The sequence below is a fragment of the Olea europaea genome, unplaced genomic scaffold (genome assembly GCF_002742605.1).
Source record: "Olea europaea var. sylvestris unplaced genomic scaffold, O_europaea_v1 scaffold1344, whole genome shotgun sequence".
NCBI classification, from domain to species: domain Eukaryota; kingdom Viridiplantae; phylum Streptophyta; class Magnoliopsida; order Lamiales; family Oleaceae; genus Olea; species Olea europaea.
In genome coordinates, this window is record NW_019230931.1 from 101,467 (window position 1) to 123,775 (window position 22,309).

At 40.6% G+C, this 22,309-nt stretch overlaps 1 protein-coding gene across 1 annotated transcript; it reads left to right on the top strand.

The window, feature by feature from the left end:
- Window positions 1-20,427: 20,427 nt before the first annotated feature.
- On the top strand, window positions 20,428-22,224 carry LOC111375159. The gene is made up of 2 exons (XM_022997952.1): window positions 20,428-20,761; window positions 20,828-22,224. Exons 1-2 carry the CDS (start codon window positions 20,428-20,430, stop codon window positions 22,222-22,224), a joined length of 1,731 nt encoding a protein of 576 aa, XP_022853720.1.
- Window positions 22,225-22,309: the final 85 nt, after the last annotated feature.

The following is a 22,309-nucleotide window of genomic DNA, read 5'->3' on the forward strand; positions in this document are numbered from 1 at the left end:
TTTGGGGACAATAATAAAATTCCACGTTTGTGAGCATGTTTGCCCTCTCTCAAAAACAATAATAAATTGTTTAATTTGGATGTGAATCTCATGCCAAATCCTTCAATATATTAGTTAACCATCTCAATGAAACATTGTGGTCCAACGGGGGCGTCCTTATGGTCAACTTGTCATGGATCCCCGAGGATGCTTTGGTCCAAGGGGGACGGCTCAAGGATTTCTATTCCCTCGGTCTCGAGATCATAGCTGGTCAGACTATACCTAAACTGTACACATCAATAACTATTCACTTGATGTAGGATTCTTAATTTTATTTCTCAAAATTTATCGATTACACCAGTGTTACAATAACTCTAGCTTATGATAGATCTAAGAGGTACTTTTTCCTTGATTACTTGATAAATTATAAGAAACTTTGTTCGCATCTTAATTCGTGCCAAAATGAGTACTTGAGTTTTATTATTTTTACCACATGTTTCATCCAAAAATAAAAGTTAACCATTTACTGTGCATAATTGGCAAATTTTTATATTTTAAACGAAACATACATTCATGTACCTAATCTCACTCCCATACCATCTCATCACATCATATCATAAATATAAAAGTTGCAACATTTTCCTGAGTTAATTAGTTTCAATAATCATCCAATTTATACGATGGTCACAATTTACTTACTAGACTTCAAAATATTTCACAGTGCATACTGAACTTTTCGTTTGCATTCCATCCATCACCCTAAAAAATTAGTTACCTTATTTACTAATGCGTCTAAAGGAAATCTGACATGGCAAGTTACGAACGTTAAAAAAGTTACAACTCAATCAAACCATTATTTCATTACTCATCTAACTTACACTATGTCACAGTTTACTCAACGAACTTCAAAATGCTTCACAATGGTCACTTATCTTTGAGATGTTGCACTTCATCCATTATCCTTTATTTTGTCCACTTTGTAGCTAATTCATAGTACGAAAATTCCGCGAGTACGGACAATCATCAAAAAAAATTATAACTCAACCAAACGATTAACTCACTAAAATCACCATATGTAAAATTTGACTTCCACACCCCCCATAAACTTCTTTAAAGCCCAATAAAGCGTCCCCAATTTCAACCCTAAAAAATCTTAGCAATAAGTGCATTATGTTACACTTATTTAGGCATTTAAATTATAGTATTTGTTGGATATTTTAATGAATTATTTCTTAATTCTATATATATTATGTTTGTTAGGTAAAGATCGATAAAGTTGATGGAATTGTAGACAATAAACGAGATAAAGGGTGAAAATAGAAAAAGTATGGTCAAAATATAAAACGATGATTGAAGATCACATAAGATCAATTTGATACAGTTAAAAGTTAAAGGGGTAAAATATAGACAAAGCACAAATGAATTTCCAACCGAACATAGTTTTTAGCCTCAAATTGCAACATATTTTTCACACAGTAAACATTCGAATTGGAAAAATAATATTTCTAAAAGAATTATTGGGGACGCTTTATTGGGTTATAAAGAAGCTTATGGGGGCGGTGAAAGTCACGTTTCACATATGATGATTTTGGTGAGTTGATAGTTTTATTGAGTTGTAATTTTTTTAACATTTATAATTTATCACATGGATTATTAATGCAAACATTAGCAACGAAAGAAATGAAATATGACGGATGGTTGATGAAATGTAATATCTCAAAGATGAGTTACCATTTGGGAAGCATTTTGGAGTTTAATGAGTAAACCGTGATCAAATGTAAGTTGGATGAGTAATGAAACAATAATTTGGTTGAATTGTAATTTTTTTAACGGCTGTAATTTGTCATTTCAGATTTCTGTTATCCACATCAGCAAATAAGGTAATAGATTTTCTAAGGTGATAGATGAAGTGCAAATGAATAAAGTTCAGTGATCACTATGAACACTTTGAAATTAAATCAGTAAACCGTGATAATGATATAAAATGGGTGATTATTGGAACAATTAACTCACATTTCCCCACACCCAAAAAAATAAATAAATAAAGTGAAGAAAATCAACTTTTTTTAATAAAAAATAATTAAAAATTGTTGTACGTTGAAATTTAAATTGATATTTCTTTTGCTACACATGAAATGATATAAATGGAGTATGGTGGTACTTAATGCAAACTAGACATAGATGGCTTCTCTTTATGCAATGGCAACTGCAATCAATTGCATTCTCCATTTTTCTTCATTTTCTTCCTGTTGACACACTAAAAGTGCAGCCCAAATCGAATAGCCCAAGGAATGAAGCCCAATTGGGGAATTCCCAAATCAAATAGCCCAAAGAACGAAGCCCAACTAGGCAATTCAGGATAAAGGCCCAAATAGGGTTATTACAAACACGGTAACATCATCGCCCAAGCTTACAAGATGCCCAAGATCTGAGCGAATGAAGTGCCTTACAGTCGCCCAGAGCTATGACCCTGTTCTCGTCCAAACCTTTGAATCGCCCAGGATCTTAGCAAACATAAGATGTTATGATTATCCAGAAGTGCAGTTATTAAATCAGTTATTGAGTAACCTTATCACGTTCCACGATTCAAGAAATTCAGTTGAAGACGGTTGAACGACAAAGAATAATGGCAGCAGTTAGAGACGGCAGTTCCACGACACGTTAGCCACCATATAGAAAGTGGGTAGTTATAAAGCAATCAACTAGTTTCTAAGCGGTTGATCATAAAGAAATCATCAAGGAAATATAAAAGGAAGAGAAGATATAGAGCAAAGGACCCCGAATCAAACATTCTCAAACAGAGAATATGTAATTTCAATTTCTTAGTTTAGACTTAAACATTTCTTTTCAGTACTCGTGTACTTGAGCCATTTGAAGGCATTCTGTTTAGTTCCAATTGTAAAGTCATCTCCAATAAAACACCCCTTTTTGGGACTTTGTCTTAAGAGATTTGTTCCTTACACAATCGTCTGATCCCTTTTTAATTGTTAGCGACTATCCACGCGAAACAATTTGGCACGCCCAGTGGAATCTTGGTGTTTGGTGTTGAAGATACAAAAGGTGAAACAATATGCCTCAAAAATCTGATAAGGAAGCAAGTCAGGGAGGAGTCTAGTCTGTGATCGAGCGATATGAGGAGCAGCATAGCTCTCCACGAACAGATGGACAGAATCAGAGCAGTCATAGTCATTACGAACCAATGACAGAGTTGAGTCCTCGAACTATGCGTGCATTACTTGGAGAACTCACACAGGATGTCGTTGAACAGGTAAATCTACAAAATATTCATAATATGGAAAGACTTACCCAGAATGGGAATGCACATTATGATAACATGGCCAAACAACTGAATACTTTGAATGAAATAATGAATAAGTTAGTAGGCCAAATTTGTCAGCCAATCGTGCCTCTTACAAATCACTCCCAAACTAGGACAGTTGTGGGACATAATCCCCCAATCCTAAGTCCAAATCAAGGGGTAGAGTCACCTTTTGGTCCCTCTACTTCAAACCAGGGGATGGTGTAATGCCAAATTAGAATGGTGGCAATGGTACATCTAACTTGTGGGGTAACTTAAACATAAGAGACAATGTCCTAAATAATGGACAGAATGCCCCACGTATTAATGATGGAGTAAATATTCAGGCTAATGGTAACAATGACCCAAATCATGGCAACTTTGTTGCCAACCAAGGACCAAATATCAGGCCTCAAGCAAATCAACCGGTCAACCAACCTGTAGGAATTCCATATGACCCCAACGTCATGTTGAGGAATCAAATCATGGAAATAGTACAGGATCAAATGACTTTTGGGGTACGTCCTGTTATTAGGCCGACTTACACAAAGCCATACCCTGATTGGGTAGACCAAGCATATCCGTGGCCTACAGGGTATAAAGTGCCAGAATTCTCACTATTTATCGGTTTAGGAGAGGTGTCTACTCTAGAACACATAGGGCGATTCACACTACAAAGTGGTGACGTAACTGATTACCATAAAATGAGGATGTTCCCTAGTTCATTAACAGGAGTAGCTTTCTCCTGATTCATTAATTTGCTAGCGAACTCTGATCAAACATGGCAACAATTGGAGCAATTGTTCCACACTCAGTTTTATAAGACTGAGTCCGAAGTTACTTTGGCCGATTTGGCAAATCTACGTCAAATACCAAACCAATGGGCAGAAGGTTTCCTTCAAAGGTTCAAGACAACAAGAAGTAAATGTTTTGTACCTTTGCCCGAAAAGGAGTTTGTCAAAATTGCTCAAGGTTGTTTAAGCTTTGATTTGAAAAAGAAGTTCCAAGACAAAGAATTTCCCGATCTTTTCCAATTGAGCGCGAACGTAATTAGGTATGAACAATTAATAAGAGAAAAAGAGCAAATGAAAAATTCTAGCAAGGGGACTTATTATAGAGACCCAAATTTTGATGTTCATACCGTTAATGACGAGTATTACGATCAAACCGAAATGTGTTTGGCCGAATTAATCAAAGGAGACACATATACTTGTTCTATAATGGCTAAGTCTAGACCGTCGGGCAAAGATGAGCCTATGAAAGATGAAAATAGAAAGGCTAGAACGTTCTCGTTCGATGTAACCAAAGCTAACCTTATATTTGATAAACTATATAAGGATAAGTAGATAAAGCTGAGTGATAAACATAAATTGCCAAGCCCTGAACAAGTTAAGGGTAAAAAATATTGTAAGTGGCATAATGCATGGTCACATTTGACTAATAACTGTTTGGTTTTTCGTCATGTGTTACAGGATGCCATTGAATCAGGACGAATTACGTTCGAGGATAAGAGAAAGATGGCAGTGGATGAAAACCCTTTTCCACAGCCATTTGGTGTGAACATGGTGACGACTGATTTCAAAAATAAGTTGCCAAAATTCAAGTTAGTTATAGATGACGGGGAAGAGGACCCTGGACTGCATCCCAGTGTCTTTGAACGTATCAAAGGGAAAGAGCCTGAAAAGGATGAAGACGTCCTGTGTGCAAGATGTAAAAGAGAAGTGAGTGAGAATACAGAGAAACCAGGGATATGGCAGCATCACCGTCGCCCTAGTTTTTTCCCAAACGCTCAACCTGGTAGAGGGCGAGGTACATCGTTCTATAGGGGACCGCCTTTTGAGAGGCAGTTCAAGCCAGTGAATAATGGGAGAACATTCAGGTCGCAGCGTCGCCAACCAAAATGTATGGCATTCGTTGCAGTATAATGCAGGAAGGACGATACCCTTCAACGAGATGATTAGAACCCAACAAAAGTATTTTCAACGAAACTATGGACGACTGATGAGGCAACAACAGGGAGTGCCACGTCCTAAGGCGCCTAAGCTACTTGAGGTGGCCAATCAAAATATTCTCGAAGATAGAAGACTGGTACAGGCGAATCGATGAAAGAATTGCCAGAAAGTTCTTTTGGGAGGTCGAAGTTTGAGCGAGACAGAAGAGATGGAGAAGATCCAGATCAGTCCCTTACTATTCAGTTCAGTACGTTACCTCCTATCATGGCTAATAACTATTTGCTAGCCAATGAGTTCAAGAATAAAGAGAAAGAAGAAGAAGAGAGGGAGGATAACGAAGAAGAAGCATGCGTGCTGGAATATGAAGAAAGCCAAACTTCTAGAGGGTCCTACGATGATGAAGGAGATGATGGTATGACGGATATCGAAGAGGAAATTGATTTGGAAGCAGAAAGAAGAAAAAGAGGAATATCGTACAATACTCTGTTGAAGCAACTACATCGAGAGGGGGTTCGTGAAGTGGACTTGTTGGGGGAACCTTCTGGGCGTTCTTTCGATTATTACGTGCTGTACGCGACGCCCAAAAGGAAAAAGAGAGTTTCTCGCTCTGAAAAATATGGATCACCTCCAAGAATAATGCCTCCTCCCACAGGTTGGGTAACTGAAGAAGAAGCATTAGAAAACGGTAAAAAGGAAATGCAGGAAACGGAAGCTCGGTACGACATGCTGTACGTCGACTTATCACAAAAGGATAACTCGATAGAGGACAAGCAGGAAGTGGAAATAGATTCTGTCGAAAAGGTTATTTTTAAGTAACCAGCCATGAAGTTAACTAAACACTTGAGGCCATTGTACGTTAAAGCTCTAGTTAACAGCATACCTGTGGCAAAAGTGCTTGTCGACGATGGAGCAGCTATAAACACCATTCTATCTAGGATGATGAGGAAATTTGCAAAGACAGAAAGCGATATGATCCCAACAGAAGTCATCCTTACGAGTTTCAATGGAGGAGAAACTTCAGATAAAGGGGTTATGCCATTGGACATAACTATAGGGACAACTACTAGGACCACAGTCTTCTTCGTAATAGATAGTCCTACTAGTTACAATATGTTATTAGGAAGGGATTGGATACACGAAAGTCGCTGTATACCCTCATCGCTCCATCAATGCCTGATTTTTTGGAATAACAAAGGCAAAGCAGAATTGGTGTAGGCCGATCATAGACCTTTTGTCGCAGAAGCAAACTCAGTAAAAAGGTTCATGTACGAAGGAAATCATGGACCTGTCAGAGTAGTCCAAGATGGAGAAAAAACTCAAATTGTCGCGCAGAGTGAAGAGCCGTTTTCAGTGGAAGCACTCACTGAAATGTTCAGTCAGATGAGGCCAAACATAGTGGCCCTAAAAGAGCCAGTAATTGGCAAAAGTGTAATCAAGGAGTTTTAAATAAGTTGTAAGCAACAAAGACAAATGGTCGATATTCAGGCCTTCAAAGCCAAATTAATGGCTTTCAATAAAGAATGCAAGGACAAGATGAAAGAAAAAGCAGCCTTGAAAGTATTGAGAGGCAAATTGGCAGTGTTCGAGTTGGAACAAAGTATTGGTCGAGAAGTCAACAAAGTGGATTGTTTAGAAGAAGAAGTGCCTACAAGGGAATTGGATGATGAAGTGATGAGGATCGCCAAGCCTGGATACGCTCAAGCACAAGACCCTCTAATTAAAGTGAATATTGACAATGAAGGAGAAGATCGCCCAATATTCATCAGCCAAATGCTCGATCAAGAGGTTAGTGATAAATTAATCACTTTATTAAAGGAATATAAAGATTGTTTTGCTTGGGAATATGAACATATGCCTGGTTTAGATAGAGATTTGATGGAACATAGGTTGCCAACCAAGCTAAATTTTAAGCCTCATAAGCAACCTCCGAGGCGTTTTGCTCCTAATGTACTTCCTGAGATTAAGAAAGAAATAAAGCGATTATTAAAAGCAGGCTTTATTAGAACAACCAGATATGTGAATTGGTTGTCCAATATCGTGCCAATGCTAAAAAAGAATGGTAAATTAAGGGTGTGCATAGACTTTAGGAATTTAAACATAGCCACACCCAAAGATAAATATCCAATGCCCACAGTAGACTCTCTAGTAGACTCAACTGCCGGACACATAATGTATTCCTTCATGGATGGGTATTCAGTATACAATCAAATTTATATAGCTGAGGAAGATATACACAAAACTGCCTTTAGATGCTCTGGGTCTCTAGGATGTTTTGAATGGGTAGTTATGCCTTTCGGCCTGAAAAATGCAGGAGCAACTTATCAAAGGGCGATGAACCTGATTTTTCATGATATGATAAGCAAGTTTGTTGAGGTGTATGCAGATGATATAGTGGTCAAATCCATTAAAGAAGAGGACCATTTTGAACAATTGAAATGTTCATTTGAGCGAATGAAGCAATATAAACTAAAATTGAATCTCTTGAAATGTGCATTTGGTGTTAATGCGGGAAACTTCCTTGGTCTCTTAGTACACAAAAGGGGGATTGAACTTGATAAAAATAAAGCGAAGGCCATTTTAGAGGCCAAACCACCTAGCAACAAAAAAGAATTGCAAAGGTTTCTAGGCCAAGTAAACTTTTTAAGACGCTTTATTTCTAACTGTGCAGGGCGAACTAAAGCTTTTTCACCGCTTTTAAAATTGAAAAATTAGGACTAATTCGTCTGGAAATAAGAGCATCAAAAGGCTTTTGAAAGCCTAAAGACATATTTATCAAGTCCATCAGTGTTGGTGTCACCAATCTAAGGACGGCCAATGAAAGTGTATGTATCGGCTGAAAAAGAATCAATAGCTGGAATGGTCGCGCAAGAAGACCAATTTGGTGAAGAAAGGGCGATTTACTACTTGAGTAGACGGTTAACAAAATGTGAATGTAATTACTCTGCCATTGAAAAATTATGTCTTGCATTGTATTTCACATGTACAAAATTAAGGGCTTATTTACGGCCCGTAACTGTTTATTTGATTTCCAAAGTAAATTTGGTTATGTATATGTTCTCTCGCCCTATTTTACACCAAAAGGTAGGCCTTTGGACGTTAGCATTATCAGAATTCGAAATACAATACATACCCCAAAAGGCAATCAAAAATCAGGCTTTGGCTAACTTTCTGGCCGATCATCCATGCCTTGACATGCCTCAAGAAATTGAATTAGAAATCAATTCATTCGAATTAAAACCTTGGGTTTTGTATTTCGATGGGTCAAAAACCTCTAAAGGTGTAGAGTAGGAGTAGCATTGATAAATCCTTTAGGAATTTGCCACAAGTTCGCATTCACTTTGGATAGAATGTGCACCAACAATCAAGCCGAATATGATGCCTTAATCGCGGGCCTAGAATTAATGATAGATATGGAAGTAAAGAATGTGATCGTTAGAGGCGATTCTCAATTGGTCATTCACAAATTGATTGGTGATTTTAAGTGTCAAAGTGATTCCATTATAAGTCTATATGAAATCGCCCAAGAGTTGTTGGAAGAATTCGACCAAGTAGAGCTTCAATGCGTTAATAGGATATATAATGACGTGGCAAATTAGTTGGGCCAGATGGCCTCAGGGTACTCGAAGGTTTTAAATTAGAAGTCTACTTATGAGTATGGAACAATATTGCCCGTGGTCCAAAGAAGGTCGAGAACGATTGAAGTTCATTACATACAAGATGGAGATGCAATAAATTGGAGGACAGAGATTATTAGGTTCCTTAAAGAAACTAATAAAGGAAATAGTAAAAAAATGAAGTTGCGTTTGCTAAACTATACACTGATAGATGAAGAGTTGTTTAAGAAACGCTCTGATGGTATATTGCTAAAATGTGTAAGTTTGCAAGAAGTCAGGACGATCATGGCTGAAGTGCACGAAGGGATATGTGGAGCTCATCAAGTTGGCCAAAGGATGAGATGGTTAATTATTAGGAATGGATATTTTTGGCCCAAGATGGGAGAATCATGCGTTCAGTATGTAAAGAGTTGTCTAGCATGCCAAAAGCATGGTCCAATACAAAGGGCGCCAGCACGAGAGATGGCACCTATTATCAAACCTTGGCCGTTTAAGGGTTGGGCGATAGACCTTATAGGGAAGATTTAGCCCCCATCGTCCAAGCAACATGCCTTTATTATAGTTGCAACTGATTATTTCACTAAGTGGGTAGAAGCGATACCTTTAAAGGAGATCACCCAAAATAATGCCATAGAATTTATCCGTGATCATATTATTTATAGATTTAGAATTCCACAAACTTTGATGGCAGATCACGAAACTTCTTTAAATGGAGATCAAGTGAATGAATTCTTGAACGAGTTTGGAGTTAAATTAGTAAACTCCACACCATATTACGCTCAATCCAACGGACAAGCAGAATCTTCTAATAAGGTTCTAAAAAATATCATAAGGAAAATGATAGATGAAAATGCCAGAAATTGGCACGAATGTCTAAACAAGGCCTTATGGGCTTATAGGATGTTGCCTCGGTCAAGTACCAAAATTACTCCTTTCCAACTTACTTATAGACAGGAGGCCGTTTTGCCTATGGAAATCAACGTGCAATCGATCAGAGTGTGTTAGCAACATAAATTAAGTGGTGATAAGTATACCGAATCACTAGTTCAAAACTTATTGGAGTTGGACGAATTAAAGTTGGACGTCCTAGATAGATTGCAAGTTCAAAAATGAAGGATGGCTAAGTTTTCTAATAAAAAAGTTATAGCCAAGTCGTTCAGCCCGGACGAACTGGTTTGGAAAATAATACTCCCTTTGGATAGCAAAGATCCAAAGTATGGCAACTGGTCGCCCAATTGGAAAGGACCATATAAAGTAAATAGTGTGTTGCCTAATGGAGCCTATCATTTGGAATATTTAAATGGCACCAAGCACATGAGGTTCATTAATGGCAAATATTTAAAAAAATTATGTTCATTCCTTATGGGAAAGTGAACAAATAAAAGTGTAATCAAATCGTGTTGAACGATCGTAGATAAAAAAGGGCCAAAGCGAAATACGTTCAAATAAATTCCTTTATTATCAAACGTTCATTACAAAGTTGCAAGATACAAAATACTAAATACTCTATAAGCTACAATTAAGAGCGAACTAATCTCCCATTCGATCGCCATGTAAGAGGGTAGACTGGCCTTGATGGCCATCTTGATCGCACTGCTGCAAAGGCAAGCAGAGAGGTCGAGAAGCACTCTCAGCAACCAGAAGGGAAGAGAAGCACCCTCACCTCACCTACCTAAATGCATCGCTGCAATAACGGGCAAGGAGACTGAGAAGCACTCTCAGCAAGCAAGGTGGCTTGACAGGCATCCTCAAAAATTACCTTCCATCATTGAACTCCTTGTAAAGAACATGGAGACAATGGGAAGAACTTTGCTGGCCAAAGAATATTTCATATATCTCTCATACCAAAAGTGACATCAAAACAGGTGGCAAAACGGGCGGATCAAATGATCCATTTCTATGGAAGATGAAAATTTTGGATCGGTCGTTGAGGTGCCAAACGATGGCAACAAATTAGTTTTTGAAGAAAAGAATGGAAATGAAAATGAAAAGTACGAGATATACATGCATTTATATGGGCATGAAGGTGAAGAGACAGAATATGAACAGCCACATTCGTGCCTAATAATTAGAGTCAAAGGGCCCAAAGTCTTGGAAAAAGAGATAGAAATACCAAAAGAGAATGTACATGAGTCTTATCATAAACTAGTTAAATGCTTGGGGGGTTGACGATTAAGGACAAACGTCAATAAATACACAAGAAGACAAATTAGTTGTTCATTAATGACAGTGGCTGCTGTTACATCCAAAATTGGCAATGGCTATCAGTACGAGGTTACAAGAGGAAAGTTAATACGAAGTTACAAAAAGAAAAGTTAAGGCATTAGATGTCTTAATTACAATTTGCCCCAGACCGAACGAATTCTTTCCCTAAGTCTCCCCCAATCCTCGCTCTGCTGAGAAGAAGTGACATTCAATTCAGCTACAAAATCATCATCAACCTCCATCTTCTTGTACTGCTCGACCAAAGACTTGGTTCGCTCAATTCCTTGGGAAGCATTATACTTTTTAGCAGCCATTATCGCCTTGTAGTCATCCATCCTTGCTTGAAGCTCCTTTATCTTTGCAGCCAAACTGGTCATCAAAGAGTCTTCAATCATAACTTTTGAAGAGATTTCTTTCAATTTGTCCTCAATTTTGTTGATCTCATGAAGCAAAGACTCTCTTTCAGATGCAGCGCTAAGATATTGAGTACTCTTGGCCTTCAGTTCAACATTTTTGGCCAACAAAGAAAGGATGTCAGAGTGGACAACTTTCAACATCGCGTTAAAATCAGCAGAAATATTGAGCGACGGAAGTGTCAGTGCTTGCGCCAACTTGCACTCAAATGCTCAAGCTTATCCTTATGTTTGGCAGCACTAGCATGACTGACGTCCATATCCATAAAACATACATACTCAAGTATCGACTGCTTGAGGAACTTCATATCTTCCTCTGAAGAAGCAGAAGGACGACCGGTTGAAGCAAGGCGAGACGCCTTGACTTGCCCCCAGGAAGTGAACAAGTCCTGGATGGAACACACAATCTCATCAGCATCCCACGAAGAAAAATGCCAACATTGAAGGTATTTAGTACAATAAACAAAGTGAAAATAAAAGTGAAGCAAAAGGTTACCTCATCAACAATCTTGGGAGGTGGCATATCACCAGTTGGCTCCACCACCTGTGGCCCCACCAGCAGGGGAGACTTCCCCTTGTCTGGACGAGAAGACTCTGCCACAACGGGCAAACCCATAGGAGCCTCTGCATGATTAAAGAAGCAACAAATTAGAAACCAATAGCACAAGCAAAGGTAAAACATCAAAAATGTATTACCTTCTGGTTCGATGTTTGGGGGGTCGATGCCCTGGGAAGAAGGTGGCTCATCCATTGGTTGTGATGAAGGTTTCGGAACTGAAGGTTTCTCTTTAAGCATAGTCCCTTCATCAGCCGGTTTGGACGAATCAGCTCCAGCAGAGGATGATGGAGCAGGAGCTACCAACACCAAAGCCTTCAAAGGAGAGGCTGAACTTTTCTGAAAAATTCAAGAAAACTATTAGCACATAGAAAGGTATGCTTGTGAGTAAACGGAATTCAATTCAATTACCTTTCTCCCGACGATGAGAGGAGTGTCATCATCATCATCCTCCAAAATGGGAGATGCTGAAGCTGGCCATTTGCGGCTTGGGACACTCTTAGCTGCAGTAGGTTTGGCAGGCAGAGAAGTAGAGGGACGAATAGATTGTTTAACACGAGCATGGGAGGAAGGACTCCTAATGGACACAGGGGTGACCAAAATAGGAGAAGTGGAAGGAATGTTCGGCTGATCCAGTGAATGGAAAGTACGATTGATATCAATTGCAAACAATCTGCGCTTCACTGATAGCCAGAGTTGTTCAAAAGGGGGTGAACGGCACGGCTAGGATTGAAGGGGGCTAATGAAAAGTTACTCGTCAGAAGCATAATGCGAGCATCTATAGCTTGTGCCTCTGCCTTATTAATGGTATGAAAGCAGTTTATCAAATTTTTTGAATAACAAGGGGGAACAGGCCAAGTTTGGCCAAAGCCAAGTTGGCGAGCAAAAAATTGGGGAGCATATATTTCAACCCTAGCTTTGGCATTGGTTCCAGTTAAAATATCATGGAACAACTCCCTCCCAGTCAAAAACTAAATCCAAACGAGCAGAGAGGCGCTCACACTGTCCAAGGTGGATGGAGGTTGTACAGAATCTGGAGTTAGATGAGCAGGAAAAGGAAAGAAGAAAGGAATTGAATTTCAAGTATAAAAGAATGAAAAAATATCCCTTCTGGATATATTTACAGGGCTCAATGGGTCAATGGCTAGCCTATAACAACTAGCAGAATGAAGGGACATGGATAGAGCACCAAGTGATGGAAAATAGGCTCTCAACCACAGTTGAGTGAACCATAGAGGCCCACTGCTAGTGGGAGATGCACCATTCTTCAATTGAAATTGAAGAGAAGCCATGCCTCTATAGAGGGCAGCCAAAAAGAAGGAGCACAAATTCAAAGGCCTACCACGTGCCAATTCGTGCGCTATGGGTAAATAGGTCATAGAAGGCTTCAAACTGGGCACACACAGACTGTATTTACAAAACCAAATCTGAAGAAAGGCCACACGCTCAGCGTGGGAAGGCTCAGTGTTTGAGTGATTATAACAGCCTCGCAGGCTTGAATAGGACTTGGTGAGTTTCTTGTCAAATTTTGGGGCAACACCGTAAATCAAAATACTAGGAAAATGGTGTCGTCTAAAGGTGGAAGATTTATCAGGGCCCCAACATCCCTTAAAGTAATAGACATGGGACCAAGAGGGAAAACAAAAGTATTATATTCAGAAGACCAAAAACTTAAAGCAATAGAAAAAAGTACTGGGTCAAAAATTGGGGGTTGAAGAGAGATTTCTAATAAATCAGAAATCCCAGCACGATAAAAAATTGTCTTGGTAGGACGATGGCCTACAAGGCAAGCATGCCATCTACGAAAAAAAAATCAGATTTAGGCCAAGCGCGAATACCTTTTCCGCGAATCGGCCTCAGCGGCAAGGAGTTCAGGAATGGAGGGCCTTGATTATAAGGGAACAGCTGGCCCACCGCCACTCGTTTGACAGCTTCGACATTGTTAATGAAGGACCCAAATAGAACTCATTAAGTTCGACATTGGCTGATGCAAGAAAGTTCGGATTTACATATGGCCGAGTGAGGATTTTCTGAAAATCGTCGAAGCTAAAAGAGTCGTCAGATTGGGTTTGTGGAGTAGCCATTAGGAGCGAAGTACAGTTTTATTAAAGTTTGCTTAAGAAACGTAGCAGAGAAGTAAGAAGATGAATAGTGGTATTGCAAGAAAGAAGCGCGAAATAATGGGGCATGATTTAGTGGTACAACGAAATGGCGTGTCTTTGGGGTTTATAAGGGTTTGTAGCGTCGCACTTTTTCAGGCTATGGAAGGAAATAATGATTGAAATTCTTGGAAATTTCAAATGTTGTTGGGAAACACAAAGTGAATATGGCAAAGATTAATAATTAGTATTAATTCTGTCATATTGGGGGGTAATTGTTGACACACTAAAAGTGCAGCCCAAATCGAATAGCCTAAGGAATGAAGCTCAATTGGGAAATTCCCAAATCAAATAGCCCAAAGAACGAAGCCCAACTGGGCAATTCAGGATAAAGGCCCAAATAGGGTTATTAATGAATGCAGTGGAAGCCCATGAACACGGTAACATCATCGCCTAAGCTTACAAGAGCCGAAGATCTGAGCGAATAAAGTGCCTTACAGCCGGCCAGAGCTATGACCCTGTTCTCGTCCAAACCTTCGAATCGCCCAGGATCTTAGCAAACATAAGATGTTATAGTTATCCAGAAGTGCAGTTATTGAAGTAGTTATTAAGTAACCTTATCACGTTCCACAATTCAAGGAATTCGGTTGAAGAGATGGCAGTTCCACGACACGTTAGCCACCATATAGAAAGTGTGTAGTTATAAAGCAATCAAGCAGTTTCTAAGCGGTTGATCACAAAGAAATCATCAAGGGAATATAAAAGGAGGAGAAGACATAAAGCAAAGGACCCCGAATCAAACACTCTCAAACAGAGAATATGTAATTTCAATTTCTTAGTTTAGACTTAAACATTTCTTTTCAGTACTCGTGTGCTTGCGCTCTTTGGAGGTATTCTATTTAGTTCCAATTGTAAAGTCATCGCCAATAAAACACCCCTTTTTAGAATTTTGTCTCAAGAAGTTTGTTCTTTACACAATCGTCTGATCCCTTTTTAATTGTTAGCGACTACCCACGCGAAACACTTCCATGAAACCTTCCTTTTCCAATAACAGAAGAAAAACTCATTTTGTAAAATTTACATGCAAAGCTAAGAAAGAAGACCACTGACTTGAAACCACCTCCAAAAAGGGCGAAAGCTCTCCAATGAAGCTTGATAGGAGGGATGTTCTTCTCGGCTTAGGCGGGCTATATAGCCCAAGTCTTGTTGTAAATCAGACGGCCTTAGCCAATCCAGCGCTCCCTGACTTCAAAAATTGCGTTGATGCCACAGAACCCAATGGCACAAGCATCAACTGCTGCCCTCTGGCGGCAGCTAATATTAAGGATTACGTTCCTTCGGCCACCGCTGTCCGCACTCAAATCACCCACTCAGTGTTGATTTAGATTACTACAAGAAGTGTTCGACAGCCATTCAGAAAATGAAGGACCTTTCTCCGACTGATTCACGCAACTTTCGGCAACAAGCAAACGTCCATTGCGCCTACTGCGATGGAGGTTACACTCTACTGGAAAATCCAAAGCTGTTGTACGAAGTCCATGTTCCTGGTTGTTTTTTCCCTGGCATAGATGGTACTTATATTTTTTCGAGAAAATCTGCCAGAATTTGATTGATGATGATACTTTCGCTTTACCATTTTGGAACTAGGATGCGCCTGGTGGAATGCAAACCCACCAATGTTCAATTCTGGTGCCATATCACCTCTTTATGACAACCTTTGCAACTCAGACCACTTGCTTGCTGGGTATAGAAGGAGATAATTACGAGAAATACGAGATTTTACTTATGAAATTTAAGGGATTACAAAGGAATTGCTACAGTACTCTTTCTCTAATTTTTTAGAGATTTTTCTCACTTCTTCCACATTCATGACACTAGATAGATACCTTCCTATTTATAGAAAACATTAAATAAACTAGTCCTAAGAACTTATTACAATTACAACAAGATAATAAGTGTATTTTATCATCATTTGCAGCTGTTGAATCTTCAATTCCAGCTGTATTTGAACATCAGACTGCAACTTGAAGATAATTACGAGATTCCAAATTTCATTGTTTGAATATTGAAGTTGAGTATTCAATTTGAATTGAAAATCTTATCCATTTGACTATTCAATGAATCTTCTTTTGTTGCTTAAAGTGTTCAATTTGAATTTAAACTCTTTGAAGATAGATTACAAATTAATCTTTCAATAGCCCCTCTTAATTTGTAATCTTCAAATACATCTTGAATTTCTTGAACTTGTCAATCGTCATTGGCTTTGTCATCATATCGGCCGGTTGATCCTTGGTGTTGACATCTGAACTCCGATCTAGTATAAACAGCTTGCTAACCCCACCTCAGTTAAACATAAGTTCGGCCCACACCCCCAGGTCGGAATTACCCGCCGTTAACTTAGAAAAACATCATGATTACCCCTTGTCACATCACCCTATCAATCAGATACACTTGCCACATATGACGTCATCGTCGCCCGGAACAACCAATTCTAAGTCCTTGAACTCCAGCCCCTTACAGATCATCATTACCTGGGTGATACAATGACACATGACCATCGATTTTTTTGACCAATCGCAGGAAAATTCGGCGACCCGAGTTTCGAGTTCGACACTGTTGCTGATTTGAATGATTTGATGTAATTTTAGCTGAAACTATGTATAAATAGTTGAATACGACCCTTGTAAAGGCAGAGCAAATTCATAAAATGACTTATGGCACAATCACACTAAAATGGCATCTTTGTGATCTTTTCTAAGCACAAATCACCTTTTTTCTTAAAGTTGGTTCAAAATTATCCTTGCTAATTTTGACATCAACAATTTGGCGCTAGAAGGAGGGCCCTTAATTGTGAAAAAATAGTTTCATTTGCTCCATAAAAAAAATTTCAAGAGCCATGAGTCATAGCTCAAGTTCCAAAAATTCATCTCACACCCACCCTCATGAAACGAATATACCACTGAGTTCTCCACAACGGCAGGACCCTCAAATGATCGCAATGAGGGAAGCCCTAGAAATATTGACAAATGCAGTGGGACAACTGAAAAAGAGCCAAGCCCATTTGTCCCCACCAGATACCGAGGTAGAATCCCCGGTAAGGACAAAGGCAAAGCGTCCCCCCCACTAGGAGGACTCTCCACTTTTCAAGAAGAGAATCATCAAGAAGCCAAACCGACGAGGTCAAAAGCAAGGAACCTGAGGCGAGAAGGACTGCAAGTGTGTTCGACAGATTGGGGACCCATCACTCGCTGACCCCTACGCAAGGACAAATCGACCTTGAACGTCCTTTGGAACAAACAGAACCCAAACTAAGCGAACTTAAAAAATGCATCGTCGAACTGGAGGCTAAAAACAAAGGTGACACTAAAGGTTACCAAACCAAACGACATTCCTCCTTCACCGAGGATGTCCTTATAGAACCACTGCCTGAAAAATTGAAAATTTCCCAGATCGGCACATACAAAGGGGATGGTGATCTCCTTAGCCACCTTGACAAATACACCTCGTGGATGGAACTATAGGGGGTAAGCAACGCAATCATATGCTGGGCATTTTCCCTGACTCTAGGAGAAAAAGCCCAAAGATGGTTTAGGAGACTACACGAAAGGTCAGTAAAGGATTGGAATGATCTGGCCACGGCATTCTTGGCCCAGTTTATGGGCTCCAAGGCTAGAAGTGAATCCCACAAAAGCTATCTGACTAGGTTCAACAAGCAATCCATGAAAGTGAAAAAAAATCTGAGGATGCGGCACTTATGGCCGTATTAGCAGAACTATGACCCAAAATGAGATTCTGGTGGTCAGTACACGAGGACGGCCCAAGGACTTATCACAAGTTCCTGAATCGAGCTGAGAACTACATAAGCGCTGAAGAAGCAACCTCTGACCAAGAAGAAGCAAGACGCGAAATTGACCTCAGTGACGTGGTGAAAGAAAAAAAAACCAAACTGCAATCCCCAGCCAGAAAGAAAGAAGGACAGGAGAGAAATAGAACATCCCAGGGCTCAGCCATACAAGTTCGTGGAGTACCACTTGCTCAAAACCTCCTTAGAAGAGGTATTCACGCAAGCCAATACAAAAGAAGCATTTCGCAGACCTATAGTCCTAAATGACGGACAAGCCACACAACGCCAGGGATGATACTGCCGATGCCACAGGACGATGGGCTATGATATTGATAACTGCTGGGATTTAAAAGAGGAAGTTGAATCCTTAATTCGATGAGGTCGTTTACAGGAGTTTATTGCCAAGCCAAAAGAAGTAGATCGACCTACGATGCAGCAGCCACAGTTACAGGGGGCCCCACACGAGCCCAACAGGCGATCCCTAACCGTAACCCACCTCCACATGCCGAAATCAAAATGATGGTGGACAAAAATTAGTATATTGAAGGATCCAGAAGGGCCAAGAGAAGGCAAGCCCGAAGTGCAAAAATAGTGCCGAACTACTGGAATCAAATCCCTAGGGACATTGACCCCGAATCGTTATGGTTCACGGAAGAAGATTCTGAAGGAATCCTCCAAGACTAGAGTGATGCCCTGGTGGTCACAATGATGGTCGCCGGAGTAAAAGTCCACCGCACTCTAGTGGACAATGGAAGTTCGTCAACATACTGTACTCACAAACCTTGAGTCAGTTGGAAATATCAGGTTCTACCTCCAACCGTATCCAAGGAAGCTACAGGGATTTTCTGGGGATCCTATCGAAACCCTAGGTCAGATAGTCCTTAGTGTGGAGCTGGGCGAAGCTCCTCACCAAAGAAGAATCTTAGCGAATTTTGTGGTGGTCAATTTACCGTCCAATTACAATGCAATATTAGGACGGCGCATTTTGCATGAACTAAAGGCTACCAATTCAATTTATCATTATTGCGTGAAATTCCCCACCCCTTACGGGACTAAAATTATCTAAGGGGATCAAGATATTGCAAGGGCCTGCAACGTCGCCCTACCAAAGCCACAAGTCAACATGCTGAGGAGTAGGATGAACACACAAGCTGAGGAAGCCAGACCAAAAAGACCAATCGTTGCAGATCTCTCGGAGATCGTCATAACGGAAAAGAATCTCAAAAAAGCCACAGACGAGCAACTATCTTTTGACGAGAAGGAGGCGGACCCACACCTTTACCACAAAGTTATCGTAATCTCGTTGCCTGAAGCCGGGGTAACCATCCCCAAAGTCTTGGTGGATACAGGAAGCTCTCTGAACATCCTATTTAGCCACACCCTTAAATGGATGGGTATCCCTGCTAACTTTCTTTAACCATACCCAAATATGGTCATAGGATTAAGCGGAGCCTTGACTTCTGCCAAAGGATCAATCAAACTCAAAGTTGAGTCTAGTTCAGCACCTCACCAGTTGAAGACGAACTTCGAGTTCGTGGTGTTCGACACCCCCTCCCCTTACGACGCTGTGATGGGACAGCCTCTACTCTTCAGCCTGAGAGCAGTAGTTTTCCTATATCACTATTCTATCAAGTTCTCCACACCTCATGATGTGAGGGAAGTCAAAGAAAACAAGGAGCTCGCCGAAAGATACCAATGGAAAACATGTGCCAGCCATCAACGCAGCTCCATAGGGGTACATATGGCAAACGTATGGGAATTCGAACTCATTCCCTTAGACACACGGACCAGGATCGAAGGTGAAGAACCCGTAGAAGAACTAGAAGGAGTTCGAGTCTATGCCAAGGACCAAACAAAGGAACTCAAAGTCAGGTGCAAGTTGCAGCCCTCCACCCGAAGCAAGATTGTGGCTTTCCTTAAAGAGAAGCTCGATGTCTTCGCCTAGGATCACAGTGACATGAGAGGAATTGATCCTAATATTGCATGCCACAAATTACAGGTGGATCTTTCAGCTCAGCCAAAGCAGCAAAAATGACGACCTCTGAATCCTAAAAGATATGAAGCACTCAACAAAGAGGTACAAAAGCTGTTGAACAATGGTTTCCTCCATGAAGCGAAATACCCGAAGTGGGTCGCGAATTCGATCTTTGTGAAAAAACAGAACGGAGATTGGAGGGTATGCATAGATTTCACCGATATCAACAAAGCATGCCCCAAAGACAGCTTTCCATTGTCAAGAATAGATCAAATGGTGGATGCCACCGTCGGACATGAGCTACTCAGCTTCATGGACGTGTATTCTGGATACAACCAGATACCGATGTACGGCCTAGATCAGGAACATACCTCGTTTGTAACTGATCGAGGTCTTTACTGCTACAGAGTAATGCCATTCGGTCTAAAAAACGCTGGCACCACCTACCAGTGACTTGTGAATTCCATGTTTTCCCAGCAGATCGGAAAAACAATGGAAGTGTATGTTGACGATATGCTGGTCAAAAGCATCAAGGCCAAGGACCACTGTCAACACCTAACCAAAATGTTTGATATACTGAGGAAGTATGGAATGAAGTTGAACCCAAGGAAATGTGCTTTCGGGGTCAGTTCTGAAAGATTCCTAGGTTACATTGTAAACAACAAAGGAATCGAGGTAAACACTGAAAAAATACAAGCTATCATCCAAATGAAGCCTCTACTCAAATCCAGAGACGTACAAAGTTTAACCGAAAGGGTTGTCGCCCTCAGTCGGTTCGTCTCCAAATCTATGGACCACTGCAAACCCTTCTTCGACACGTTACAAGGTGGAAAGAAGTTCAAATGGACCAAAGAATGCCAGGATGCCTTTAACGAGCTAAAGAGATAACTAGCCCGACCTCCGGTGCTTTCAAAACCTAAGGCAGACGAGGCCTTGAAGATATATTTATCTGTTTCAGAGCACGCCATTAGTGTCATTCTAACCCAAGAAGAAAATGGCGTTCAACATCAGATTTATTACGTAAGCAAATCGCTTCATGAAGCCGAGCTCAGATATTCAACTGTAGAAAAACTGGCATTCACCCTGCTGATGGCAGCGCGAAAACTGAGGCCATATTTCTTGGAACACCCCATTGAGGTCCTGACCAACTCTCCATTGAGACAAATGCTACAAAGGCTCGACACCTCTGGACGGATGGTAAAATGGGCAGTGGAGCTCAGACAATTCGACATCAAATACACGCCTCGTTCCTCCATAAAGGGACAAGCACTCGTCGACTTTGTCTCTGAGTTCTGCAACGTCCCAATTGAAGAACAGCAGAAAGAAACCCCTTGGAAACTTTATGTCGACGATTCATCCACCGGAGAACGATCTGGAGCCGGCGTCGTATTAATCAGCCCTGATCACCGCATGTTCTGTGAAGCCTTGCCATTTAACTTCAAAGCCTCAAATAATGAGGCTGAGTACGAAGCCCTTATTGCTGGAGCAAGGATGGCCTCAGGACTAGGGATCTCCGACCTAATCCTACATAGCGACTCCCAACTAGTCGTGAATCAGGTCAATAGTGTATATATGGCGAAAGAAGACAGGATAGACAACTATCTACGAGTTGTGAAAAAAGAACTTGAAAGGTTCAAAACCACCCAAGTCAAACAAATTCCCCAATCTCAGAACAATCACGTCGATGCATTGGCCCGCCTAGCTACCAGTGAGGAAATCGAGAAGTTCGATAACATTCCCGTAGGAAGAATATCCCTACCGTCCACCGAGCTGGATAAAGTGGTCCTTATGATGATAGACCCCAAACCAACTTGGCAGGACGAGATCATCGCTTACCTGAAAATCGAAAAATACCCCGAAAACTCTGCAGAGGCTAGAAAGCTCCGAACAAGGTCGGCCAGGTACACTCTCATTGATAATATACTATACAAACGGGGATATTCCATGCCCTTATTAAGATGCTTGAACGAAGAGGAAGCCCAGCACGCGTTGCAAGATTTTCACGAAGGAATATGTGGAAACCATTCTGGAGGACTCTCACTAGCCCACAAGATCATACGACAAGGATACTTTGGGTTTGCAATAAGACAAGATTCCTATGAATTTGTCAAAAGATGCGATAAATGTCAACGCTTTGCCCCCGTTATAAATACTCCACCACGCGAACTGAACCCAGTGACAGCATCTTGGCCCTTTACAAAATGGGGGGTTGACCTAATTGAACCCATGCCCGTTGGAAAAGGAAGTGTAAAATCCGCCGTCGTTGCAGTGGATTACTTCACTAAATGAGCCGAGGTAGAGCCCCTTGCCACCATCACCGAACAGAAAATAACCAACTTTTTGTGAAAATCAGTGATCTGCAGGTTCGGCATAC

What these genes read in the sequence shown, in the direction of transcription:
- LOC111375159 (XM_022997952.1), top strand. Translation starts at nt 20,428, where the DNA reads ATGGAAGTGTATGTTGACGATATGCTGGTCAAAAGCATCAAGGCCAAG. An exon ending in CTTCTTCGACACGTTACAAG is followed by an intron (nt 20,762 to 20,827) that starts GTGGAAAGAAGT and finishes AGAGATAACTAG; the next exon opens with CCCGACCTCCGGTGCTTTCA.